This window comes from Sus scrofa, chromosome 1 (genome assembly GCF_000003025.6).
Source record: "Sus scrofa isolate TJ Tabasco breed Duroc chromosome 1, Sscrofa11.1, whole genome shotgun sequence".
NCBI classification, from domain to species: Eukaryota; Metazoa; Chordata; class Mammalia; order Artiodactyla; family Suidae; genus Sus; species Sus scrofa.
The window spans coordinates 238,703,794-238,716,419 of record NC_010443.5 but is presented as its reverse complement, the minus strand read 5'-3'; the positions used below and the strand labels follow the sequence as shown (position 1 = coordinate 238,716,419).

At 53.6% G+C, this 12,626-nt stretch overlaps 1 protein-coding gene across 1 annotated transcript in view; it reads left to right on the top strand.

Annotated features, from left to right (window-relative positions):
- SHB (SH2 domain containing adaptor protein B) overlaps positions 1-12,626 on the top strand; it is a 145,621-nt gene that overhangs the window by 110,005 nt on the left and 22,990 nt on the right. Inside the window, exons 4-5 of the mRNA XM_021066254.1 lie at positions 3,675-3,846; positions 10,846-10,965. Of these exons, the coding sequence (XP_020921913.1) occupies positions 3,675-3,846; positions 10,846-10,965 (292 nt within the window). The remainder of the gene's footprint in view (positions 1-3,674; positions 3,847-10,845; positions 10,966-12,626) is intronic.

Here is a 12,626-nt window from a genome sequence, read left to right as displayed (position 1 = left end):
TCACCTGTCTACATGATCCCAGCACTCACCCCTGCCCAAGGTCACTCATCCAGGGTGTTCCAGGTCAGCAGCTCAGGTCAGAACCTGCTTCACCTCTTCCTCACACCCCTTCTCAGAACAGACACCCCATTTGACTGGTTGCCATGGGGGCTGGTGTGGTTCAGTGGGAGCCCTGGTCGGGGAGTTGGGAAGCTAGGGAAGGGCCCGTGGTGATGTCTGTGCCAGGGCCCCAGCTGAGTGTCACCCCCTGATCAACATTGTGAAAACCCAGCTCATCAGCTAGCTGAAGGAGGCCTTCTCAGACACTCAGCCCCAAGACCTGTTCCCTAGAAGGGCATGAGGTCATTGCCCCCTTGCTCTCTGTCCCTGTGGTTGGACACAGGACAGAACCATAGCCAGAGAGAAGGACAGGAGCCGCCAGAAAGTCCCCATTCTGCCCCCACTCCACACTGCCAGTCCTTCTATCAAGCTGTGGGTTTGGCCTCCATCCTGCTTTCTCACAAAGCTTAGAGTTTTCTGTGAGTCCTCTTCACCTGGACAGTGCCTGCCCCATCCTCCAGTTCTCAGGTGGAAAGCCTGTAGTGACCTTGACCCTCTCTCACTCACTCTACGTTGAATACACAGACAAGCCCTGAGCCTCTGCCTGTAGAATGAAGCCAGAATCGGACTTCTCACCCTCACTTCCATCCTCCTCTCTCATGCCAGCCTGTCCTACAGTGCCTTCCTCCTTGCTCTGCTTTGCTCCCCCTCCATCTCTCTGTCTCTCCCTTTTTTTTAATTTAGCAAAATTTTTTTTCTTTTTTTTTGTCTTTTTAGGGCCACACCCATGGCATATGGAAGTTCCCAGGCTAGGGGTCAAATCGGAGCTACAGCTGCCAGCCTGCGCCAGAGCCACAGCAGCTCGGGATCTGAGCTGTGTCTGTGACCTACACCACAGCTCACAGGAACACCAGATCCTTAACCCACTGAGCAATGCCAGGGATCCAACCCAAGTCCTCGTGGATGCTAATTGGGCTCGTTAATCACTGAGCCACGACAGGAAAGCCAACAAATTTTTTTAAGAGTAGTTTTAGGTTCACAGCAAAATGGAGACAGAAGCATGAGGGCTTCCCATATACCCTGTCCTCCACCTCTTTTTCGCCCAGCGATTCTGTTGAAAAGTACCACATCCAAAGCCTTCCCCATCAAAACGTCAGAATGGCTGTCCACTTCTCTCAGGATAAAGCCAAAGTCCTTTCCAACCCGGCCCTGCTCCCTCCCACTCCCCTTGACCTCAAACCCCACACCCACCTCTGTTCCCTAGGGTTGCCCTGGGCTGTGTCATTTCTCAGTCACCCTGAGCCTGTTCCTAAATTCAAAGCCTTTGGATTCGCTCTTCCCTCCGCCTGGTCTGTCCTTTCCCCAGATGTCCACGTGGCTCGTCCTCCTTTCCTTCTGGCATTTATTCAGATGCCATCCTTCCAGAGGCCGGCCCTGCCCCGCTTTAGTTTTCTCCAGTGCACTTGGCACCAGCTGGTGTGCTGTGGCTCTGGCTCATTTCAGTTGTCTATCTCTCCTCACTCGGCGGAGTTCCAGAGGCAATGGTTTCTGTCTGTTTTGCTCACTCACTGCTGTTTCCCCAGCCCTGAATTGTGCCCAGCACATGTGAACCAGAGTCTAGCAGTGGCACAGGTGGATGGACAGCCCGTTGGACCCTGCTGCTGTCATGAGAGTGACCACACACACACACACATGGGTCCAGTGTGTCTGGAGCCTTCCCTCAGCAGGAACCTCCTTTCCCACTGTTTTCTGTAGTGACTAATAGAGAAGAGTGTCTGGGAGGGATATGCTTCACAGTCCTGATGGATGATCTTGCTCCGTGGCTAAGACACATAGCGAGTCCTTTCCATCCCCTGGTGCCCCTGACATCACCACAGTCAGGGCAGGGGTTGCCCACACTCCCCCCATGAATGTGAGGTTGATCTGAGTGACTGGGTCACAGGATGGCTCACCACGTCTGTGCTTGCGGGTTGGGGGTAGATATTTACTGTGGTGTCTGTGGGCCCACACCTGCGTGTGGCCTTGGGGACATGGTTCCACGGGTCCTAGCCTAGTTTACTCAGCACACTGTGTGTATTGGGCCCGTAGGATGTAGTCCCTCGGGTGATCTCCACAGCAGCCTGGTAAGACAAGAAGGAAATGGGGCCTCAGAGGCGTTGAGTAGCTTAGCCAAGGCACACAGCTAGTCACTGGCCGGCTCAGGCGGGGGACTCAGGTCAGTTTGGAAACTTCTGTGAAGAGCTTAGTACCAGGTCCACGTTGAACAGACATGATAATAATAACAAAAGAGGAGTTCCTGCTATGGCGTAGCAGGTTAAGGATTTGGCATTATCTCTAGGGCTTTGTGGGTTCAATCCCCAGCCCAGTGCAGTGGGTTAAGGATCTGGCATTGCCACGGCTATGGGGTAGATTGCTGTGGCTATGGGGTAAGTTGCAAATGCAGCTCAGATTGGATCCCTGGCCTGGGAACTTCCTTATGCTGAGGGTGCAGCACCCCCACCAAATAATAATAATAAAAGAAAATATTTATAAGAACATTGATTGAGTCTACGGGTCAGGCACTCTGCTGAGATCACTGTGCATCACCTGACAGAATCCTCACAACAACTGCAAGAGGTAGATTTGGTCATTATCTCAATTTTTCAGATGAGGAGACCGAGGCCCAGAGAGATAACTTGTAAGGTGGACTAGCTGGTCTCCGGGAATACTTCTGACAACTCCAATTTCAGCTCAGTGTTTTCTGCTCTTTCTAGGGTGTCTCCAGGGTCCTGCCCTCGAGAGGCATCCTTCTCAGCCTGGGGTGTGAACGATACTCCGGCAGGTCCAGGGTGGGGAGGAAAGCACAAGGGAGAGCCCATCCCACTGTGCCAGGCACTGTTCCAGCCTCCCCTGGGTGCTGGGTCCAGGACAGGGCTAGCTGCATGGGGGGCCCAGCCAGGGCCGGGGGGGCGAGTAAAGAGAAGCAGATGTGTGTGATGCAACACCACCCTCAATCGGAACTCTTCCAGGAGAAGGGGGGCAGATGTGGCCAGTGCAGCCCCCAGTGGGATGAGAAACTGGAAGAAGAGCCACTTGGTAGGTTTTAGGTCCCTGAGAACTGTCTAGGGGACTGAGCCCCATCTGGGTGTGCTGTGTCTCCTTTGATAGAGGTTGCAGGAGGGTTCCTTTAGGGGTAAGGCTGAGCTCAGGGGCCTCTGGAGAGCCAGCCAGCCTGCCCGTTGAATGCACCACCTGGTTTTGATGGCACCTATTTTTGTGTGTGTGTGTGTGTTTTTGTCTTTTCTAGGGCTGCTCCCGCAGCATATGGAGGTTCCCAGGCTAGGGGTCGAATCGGAGCTGTAGCCACCGGCAACGCCGGATCGTTAACCCACTGAGCAAGGCCAGGGATCAAACCCAAAACCTCATGGTTCCTGGTCGGATTCGTTAACCACTCAGTCACAGCAGGAACTCCCATGATGGCACCTGTTTTAAGAAGCTCACATCTTTTGAGCCATGTTTGTTCATTGCCTGGAACTCTTCTCTGTACAGATTATAAGGTCCCAACGAGAACCCAACTGTGACCCCACTATGGTGCCACCCAGTCACTCCTTGGGTTGAACTCTGGGTAACCATGCTCTTTCTTCTCTCCCCCACAGCCCAGTTTAATGGCAACGAGAAACGGCAGTCATCCCCCTCACCTTCCCGAGACCGGCGGCGCCAGCTTCGAGCTCCTGGCGGGGGCTTCAAGCCCATCAAACATGGGAGCCCCGAGTTCTGTGGGATCCTGGGAGAGAGAGTGGATCCTTCTGTCCCCCTGGAGAAGCAAATGTAAGTTCTCAGGGAGCAAAGCCCAGTCTTAGCAACCGGTTCATGGAGTTACTGTCAAGGCTCATAGAAGGTCAAGGTCACCATCAAGTCTGGCTAATCAGGGTTCGAACTCCTGTCTCCTGATTCCTGGCCCCATGCCCTCTCTCTCCATACTATATCACCTGCCTTACTTTGGAGGACCAGCAGGAAGCATTGCAAAATCGTCCATATGGTTCACCCTTCATTTTTATATCCTTTTCTAATTTCATCTCACAGCAAGTGAGTTTTTGAAAATGCTGACTGTATACTAAATCCTGCCCTCCTCATTGTGTAATAGATTTCTTTTCTAGCCATGGTGATGCTTTTGCCCTGTATCTGCTTGGCATTGGTTGGGCAAGACCTTGACACTCTTGATTGGGGTGTTCCCCGGAGATTTCCCAGCTTTACTCAGTGGCCGCGTCCCATCCCTGCTGCTCCTCTTCTCCCCAGCATGGGCAGTGCTGACTGCCCCTCTCCCTTGGCCATGATCATGATCATCTCCCTTCTCTGCCAGGGTCTCAAGTCCCTGCTCTCCTTTGAAACCTTCCGTGGCTCCCCATCACCTCCAGGATCCAGTCCCATTTCCCCAAACCGCCACTCACTCCGCAAATTGCCCCCAGACTGCTTTTTGCCACCTACCTGCCCTCAAATGAGCTACTCCAGGAGCTTGGTATAGCAGGCCCTAGGCTTGTGCCGGTACCATCAGGTGTATCATCTTCTTAACAAGCGAATGTGGGGAAGTGGGGTCAGCATCTCATTGCAAAGTGAGAGAATTGGGCTCCAAGAGGTGCAGATCCTTGGCTAGGATCTCATGGCTCCAAGTGCAGGGGTAGGATTCCAACTCCAGCCTCGTGACGCGGCCCCACATTCTCCCCTCACTTCCCTCTCCTGTATACTTCTCCCCAACCCTTAGCACACAGCCGGCACAGAGTAGGCACTAAGTGAGGCCCGGAGATTAGCTGACACCAGGCCAGTTCTTGCGAGACTGTGCCGTATGCATCATGTACTATATTAGTCTGCCCTGGGATTCTGGTCTTGCCTGGCTGGCAGTGCATCCCTCACAGGAAATGCTTGCTCCGTGAGCAGGATGCAGGGTTTTCCGAATGATGTCATGTGCTCCTGTGCCCCCTTTTAAGCATGTGCTGCAGCCTCCTTTGTGACGGCCCCATGCCTGCTGTACCGAGCACGTGGCGGGGAGCACTCCCAGCGGGTGTTGTGTTAATCACTTCTCGCAGCCACGCAGATTGGGTGGCAGGTTTTGCTTATTTCTGATCAAACTGCACTTTTTCATCAACAAACAGAAAATGATCCAGCGATGCCTGGGAGCTCGGAGCTCTTCCTTGTGCATCCTGACTCAGGTCTGCCGGGGGTCAGCGGCCCAGCCAAGCCTCTTCCCATCCCTGGCCAGAACTTCACGGGCCCCTCGAGGGCAGTTCTGCCCTTCCTTTCCTGTCCCCACCCACCAAGGCCCTCAGCCAAGTCCAGAGTCATGACTGGCTTTTCCTCCCCCATCGTCTCATCTCCCCAGAATTAGTCTAGCCCTGATTCATTTGCAGCAGAGGGGTTCACCATGTCCCCCACCTGGGCTGCTACAGCTTCAGAGTTTAGGGGGCACCTCCACGTCCCACTTCTCTCCACCCTAGCACAGGGGAGGGGGAGGTGGGGACACTGAGAGGTTTGTCCCAGTCTCAGAGGGTTGTGGAGGATGGGCAGTTACACACCTGCCCAGGCACCCATACTACCTGCTTTCCCTTCTGGGACAGTAGAGAGGCTGCTTACGTGCTCAGGGGCGACTGCTTCCCCACCTCCTGGAGATAACCCACTGCCCCCTCCATCCCGCATCCTTATCACCACCATCAGCATATAAACATGTTCTAGTCTTGAACTTCTTTTTTTTTTTTTTAGGGCCACACCCAAGGCATAGCAGTTCCCAGGCTAGGGGTTGAATTGGAGCTACAGCTGCCAGCCACAGCCACAGCAACAAGGGATCCAAGCCATGTCTACAGCCTATACCACAGCTCACAGCAACGCCAGATCCATAACCCACTGAGCGAGGCCAGGGATTAAACCCACGTCCTCATGGATACTAGTTTGGTTCATTAACCCCTGAGCCATGATGGGAATTCCATAGTCAGGAACTTCTTAAAGCAAATAAATAAATTAATCTCTTTTTTTTACTTTTGCTTTTTAGGGCCGCACCCTCGGCATATGGAAGTTTCTTGGCTGGGGGTTGAATTGGAGCCACAGCAATGCCAAATCTAAGCTGCATCTGTGACCTACGCCACAGCTCACAGCAATGCCGGATCTTTAACCCACTGAGCCAGCCCAAGGATTGAACCGGAAACCTCGTGGTTGCTAGTCGGATTCCTTTCCACCTCCCCCTCTAGCTACCAGCCCTTGTCCGGAACATAAGATCCATGAGGTCAGGAACTTGTCTGGGCCACCGCTGTGTTCTCAGTGCCTAGAACAATGCCTCGCAGATAATAGGTGTTCAGTGAATAGCTAGCTGTCCACTCAATGGACAAAGTCCTTGAAGAGCTGTCAGCACTTTCTCTCACCCACCACAGTCTATTTCTCTTTTCTGGCCCAGGTCACCAGGGGACCTTCTCTATCGTCCATAGCAGCCAGCACAATAGACAGCTCCTTCATTCAGAAATACTCTCTGCTCCCGGTTTTTTTCCTGCTCCTTCCGTCTCCCACCACTGGCTCCTCACCTCACCTTGACCTGAAGGTTAGACTGCCCGGGGCTCCTTTCCAACTACATGCTCCCCCTGGGTAGTCTCTTCAGGATGCTGGTGGTGATTCACTAGGACACACCCCCAGCCCACACCTCTCCCAGAACTCCCAACTCCTACATCCAGCTGCCTTCTTGGCATCTCCACTTGGCTGACGAATGGGCATCTCATATTTAACATGTTCAAAACGGGACTCCTGATCTTCTCCTGGACACCCACTTCTCTCCACAGATAGCGTCACATCCACCTACGTGCTCAAGCCACAACCCTGGAGTCATTTTGATTCCTTTGTTTGCATTATACCAGCATCTAGTGCGTTACTAAATTTTGCCAGTTTTCCACCCAAAACACAGCTCGAGGCCAGTTCCTCCATCTGAACTACTGCAGAAGCCTCCTCACCTGTCACCTACTTCGCTTCCCCTCTGGCCACTCTTTAAGGCAACCTTGCTAGTCTTCCGTAACATCGTCCAGAGCCAGTATCTATAAAGCATCTCTGTTTAAAACTCCTTGAGATCCCTGGCAGCTCAGCAGGTTAAGGAGCCATGTTGTCACTGCTGTGGCATGGGTTGCTGCTGTGGTGCAGGTTTGATCTCTGGCCCAGGAACTTCTTCCGCGTGCCAAAGGCATGGCCAAAGAAATGCAATGAAATAACTCTCATTGCCCTCCCTATGCTTAGAATGAAATCAGACTTCTGCTCTTGGCCCACAAGGCCTCAGGGAGCTGGACCTGCCTCGCACTCCATCTGCATCCTGTTTTACTCCCCACACTCCCAGTGCTAGACCGTTCTTGCTACCTTTCTGCTTCGCGAACACCCCAGGCTCACTCCTACTTCTGAACCTTTGCACTTGCTGGTTCCTCTGCAGAGAACAGGTTCTTTGGCTCTTGACATGATTGGCTCCTTCTCACGACGCAGATTCCCAGGTCAGATGTCCTCTCTTCGGGGTCCTTCCCTGTCCATTCTTTATTAGGCCCCTCCCCCACCCCAGTCCCTGCCTTACCACAAACCCAGTGTTCCTACATACACTTGTCACTCTCTGAAATTGTCCCCTGAATCTTTCTGTTGACGCTCCATCTCCCTGTATCAGCTCTGTGAGATCGAGAATGTATGGAGTTCCCGTCGTGGTGCAGTGGAAACGAATCCGACTGGGAACCATGAGGTTGCGGGTTCGATCCCTGGCCTCGCTCAGTGGGTCAAGGACCCGGCGTTGCTGTGAGTTGTAGTATAGGTTGCAGATGTAGCTTGAGTCTTGCGTTGCTGTGGCAGCTGTAGCTCCAACTAGACCCCTAGCCTGGGAACCTCCACATGCTGCGGGTATGGCTCTAAAAAGCAAAAAACAAACCAAAAAAAAAAAAAAGAAAAAACTAAAACAGAAAAAGAATATAGTAAATGGTGAGTAAATAGAGTGTATGGGTGTTGAATGGACTGGATGGTGGTGGTTGAGTCTTCTTAATTCCCGTGGTTCTGGCCTCAGTGGCCAGCCCTGAAGACCAGCACATCCCTAGGCCTCCATCCACGGCCTCCTGCCTGGATTCGTTTTGCAATCCAGGCAACCCTCCTTGGGCCCAGGAGTTGGCCCCTAGCTTTGCCCTCCACCCCCAGGACCATCCAGGCCCTCCCGTCCTTTCTCCTGGTGGCTCTCCTCCTGCCGAGAATCTGGCCAGTGGCCGCCCCCGCCCCTTTTGTTTGTGTCCTTTGCTCCTTCTCTCCAGACTCCTCCTAGTTCTCCTTTGATCCTCGGCCCTGTCCCCTGCCTTTCTCTGTGTGTGGAGTGGCTGGAGCAGCCGGGGACGGAACCACCATCCCTGTTTACCCCAGGGATTATCCTTAACGAGGATCCAGAGCCCCTGGAGGCCCATCTGCCACCGCCTCTCTTAGAGCCACTTGCTCCTGTCCTCAGGGAGGGCAGACGCAGGCAGCACTTCCCTGGAGACCATGTCTAGGCTTTTCTCTAGGGACAGCTCAGCTTCAAATAGCCGAAACTTGTTTTCCGAATAAAACAGCATTTTTTTCCCTTCACTGGGGCTGTTTTACACAGGTGAAATTTTCCAGAAAACAACCTTGGTGAAACCTGTTAACTCTTATTTCTAAAGTCAGCTCTGTCCCTGGCTAACCATGTCTCCCAAACACAGTCACATATCCTTTCTTAAGCACCCCTTGAGCCTTTGTGTCCCTGGGAGTGTTTTAATTATGGCAGCCCACGCAACCTCAGCTTCACATCCTCTGAATTTCTAAGTGTAGACAGAAAGGCAGGTCTGCAGCCTGCACTGCCCCTGCTTTTTCCCTTGGAAAGTCTCCACTCCGAAGGTCCCACCACCCAGGCTGACCTGCTGTGAGTGGTCACCGCGTGGGCAGTCAGCGACTCAGGGACATGGTGATTGGACAAGGATACTCAGCAACTCTCTCACTCTTCAGTCTTTGCTTTCTTAGAGCCGGTTGGGTTTTAGGTTATAATTATGTCACCCCACAGCTGCTAACTCTTCAGAGCACTGCCTTATAAATGGCCAAAAGTGGAGTTCCCGTTGCGGCTCAGTGGTTAACGAATCTGACTAGGAACTATGAGGTTGCAGGTTCGATCCCTGGCCTCGCTCAATGAGTTAAGGATCCGATGTGGCCGTGAGCTGTGGTGTAGGTCGCAGATGTGGCTCGGATCTGGCATTGCTGTGGCTCTGCCTGTAACTCCGATTCGACCGTTAGCCTGGGAACCTCCATATGCTGCGGTGCGGCCCAAAAAAGCAAAATAAATAAATAAATAAATGGCCGAGAGTGCAGAGAAGGGAGTGCAACGCTCTTCTCCAGGCAGGTCTGTAACAGATCTCTCACAGGTACTGTTTGCAGGTGCTCCTGGGCCAGGACCAGGAGGCAGCATCCCCCACACCTGGGAGCTTACAGTGCTGTCTGCACAGCATGTAGCGGCCTGAAACAGTGGTAGTTGGGGAAGTGACCCTTGGCCGTCTGCAAGTTCAGTCTCCTTTGGCTGATGCCCATGGCTGCCATTTGTTGAAACCCACCCCATCACAGACTCTGCATCAGCCCTTTACTGCATCGGTCATCCTGTTCAAGCCTCACAACCCTAAAACGGGGTTGGAGTGGCCCTAACATGATAGTGAACCCCGAGGTGCACCAAGGCTTAGCCGCTTGTCCCAGACTGCCAGGCTGTCCAGGAGCAGAGCCATGTCTGGGCCTCAGTGGCCAAAGCATGATCCATCCTTGGCCATCCGGCACCTCTGATTCTCTTCCTGATCCCATCTCTGGCCACCTTCCCACTGACCCAGCCCCTCAGAGGCTGTCGTAAGCAGAGAGCCGTTCTGAGGATACCCACTGACCAGCATGTTAGGATCTTTATTCTTCTACTGAAATTTTACCTTCAATCTTTCCAATCTCGAAAATCAACATTCCCCTTTTGTCCTGCAGTCAGAGCCTTAGTCAGGCATCTGCCATCGCACCCCTCCCTTCGGATTCTGCCGCTCACCACGTGATGTCCGGAAGCGGTGGCACTGGGATTCCCACATGCCCTGTCGATGCCAGATGCACTTGGCAGGAGCACTGGTGTGGCCATCCCACCCCAACTGCCTGCTTTCCGCAGATGTCACAGAGCCAGCACGTGTCCCTCCTGTCAGCGCCCTCTGACGGCTTCCGAGTCCCTCTGTCGCAGAAAGCCAAGTCCTCCCACTGCCTGTGTGCAAGGCCCTGACCTGCCCTCTTAGGCCTCACAGACCCCCTGCCTCCCCGAAGTGCCTCACTCCAGCCATGCCAGCCCCTTGCTGTTTCCAAAAACACACCAGGTACCCCTGCCTTTGCTGCCCTTCTGCCAGACATGCTCTTTCCCAGCTGCTTCCTTCGTGGCTTCCTCCCTCACCTCCTTCCACTGAAATGTCACTTTCTAAAAGGCTTCCCTGGCCACTGCTTAAAATAGTCCCTCCTGCCAGCTCCAAGCCAGGCGACCCTGCTTGGTTTCCTCTGTAGCACCCACGCTAGATCGCAGGCTTCATTGGGGTGGAGACCACATGGCCTGTTCACTGTTCTGTCTGCAGGACCTGCACGCAGTAGGCTCGGCTCACGTCTAGTGAATGACTGATGCACGAACACACATGCGCACACATACACACACACACACACACACACTCACACACACAGCCTCGTGATGAGGCCTGGGACACTGACAGCTGCCTTCCAGGGGAGGAGCAAACTTCAGGGTGTCACTGTGGGGGTCCGTCCTTCCTAGGTTCTGACTCCGTTTCTTCACAGATGGTATCATGGAGCCATCAGCAGAGGAGACGCCGAGAACCTGCTGCGACTCTGCAAGGAGTGTAGCTACCTTGTCCGGAACAGCCAGACCAGCAGGCACGACTACTCCCTCTCCCTGAAGTGAGTACGCCCCGGCCACCCCTGGGGCCCTTGGCTGCCTCCAGCGATGCATGGCCAGACCCTTCTGTCTGTGGCAGAAAGACCCACCCGAGTTCTCCCCTGGGAAACTTGCCAGCATGAGTTATTTCAAGCCTTGCTTTTCCAATTTGATCTTATTCTCCTGGGATACAGAGGAGTTTTTATGTTCTCTGTTTCCGCCTCCCCAGAAGAGGAGGGGCCTTTTCTGAGGATTTATATTAAATATCCAAGAATAGCTTTCACATCTGCAGTGAGCCAGGGCCTGTGGAAGCTGTTAGCATGCCTCATCCTTCTCTCAGACCTCACAGCAGCCCTTTGATGAGAAACATCTTGTCCCCATTTTGCAGATGAGGAAACTGAGGCTCAGAGAGGGGCCCTGGCCGGCCCAAAAGGCAGGGCTAGGACTTGAGGCCTAGTGTTTGTCTCCCCACTGCTCCTGCCGCCGCCCTAAGAACCAGCCTTTTCCTTATGTTCTCGGTTGCTGTTTGGGAAAGTCTGACTTCTGTGTGTCACACAAAGGTTGTGAGGGACATTGTGAAGATCCAGGAAGGATCCTGCCGGCGTTATCACCTATAAGCCCTTTGGAAGCTGTCAGGTCTTTCTGATCCATGAGACATTGCTTTCAGGATAGATGGACTGGGAATAAGGAAAATGTCTAAAACCCATTTTACAGATAGGAAAACTGAGGCCTGGTGAGAAGAGGGTTTTAAAGAGTTCGTGACAGGATTGAAGGATGGACCCAGGCCCTTCAGCCAGCACAGACCACGAGGAACAGTGCAGCCCTCTGCCTGCTTCCTTTCTGCTCTACTTGCCTTTATGAGAAGCCATGTGATGAAGAGAGGGTCTGCCAGGATGCGAGTGTCAGGAGCCAGTGTACAGGCCAGGCTGTGTAGGCAGCAGGATCAGTGTATCCAAGGAGAGAGATTGTACTGTGCTCTCTGCTCAACTGACCCCACCTGAGAGGGACAGTGACAAACCACAGAGCAGAGCAGGGGCAGGAAGCAGAGGCACTGGAAGTCTGCCTGGAAAAGACAGGATGTGTGGAGACATGGGGAAACCACATCTTTCAAGGACATCAGGGCAAAAGGAGCAGCATTGGTGGTGAGGGGCCGGGGTGGGGAGGGGTGCGTGATGGTTACGGGTGGGCAGATTCCAGTTCAGTGTGAGGCAAAGTGTTCTAACAGTCGGGGCCGATCAGGAATTAGAGTGATCCAAAGCTGCCTCACGAGGTAGCTGCTCTTATCCCTGTGCAACCAGGAGCTAGACAACTGCTTTGCCAGGGAGGCTGTGGAGGGGTTGCCAACCAGCGGGGAGGGCATTCAGAACAAACAGCCCCTGCCTACTTCCTTGTCCACCATCAGGCCTGGCGGCTTAAAGAATCAGGCCAGTTATTGCAGCCAAGGCAAATTCAGTGCACTAAACCGCAGCTGGGGCTAAAGGCAGCCAAAGCCAGAGGGCTGTCACTGCATAAAGGAGAGAACAGTGGTGGGGGTGGGGACGGGTACAGGCCGCTGGCCATGCTACCAGGGGCAGGGGGTCTCAACTGCTCCACACAGCCCCCTCCCTCCCTCCCTCCCTGTTCAAGGTAACCTAGTAACCCGGGTGCCCGTGAATGATGCTTCCAGATCTTCATCTTCCCACCT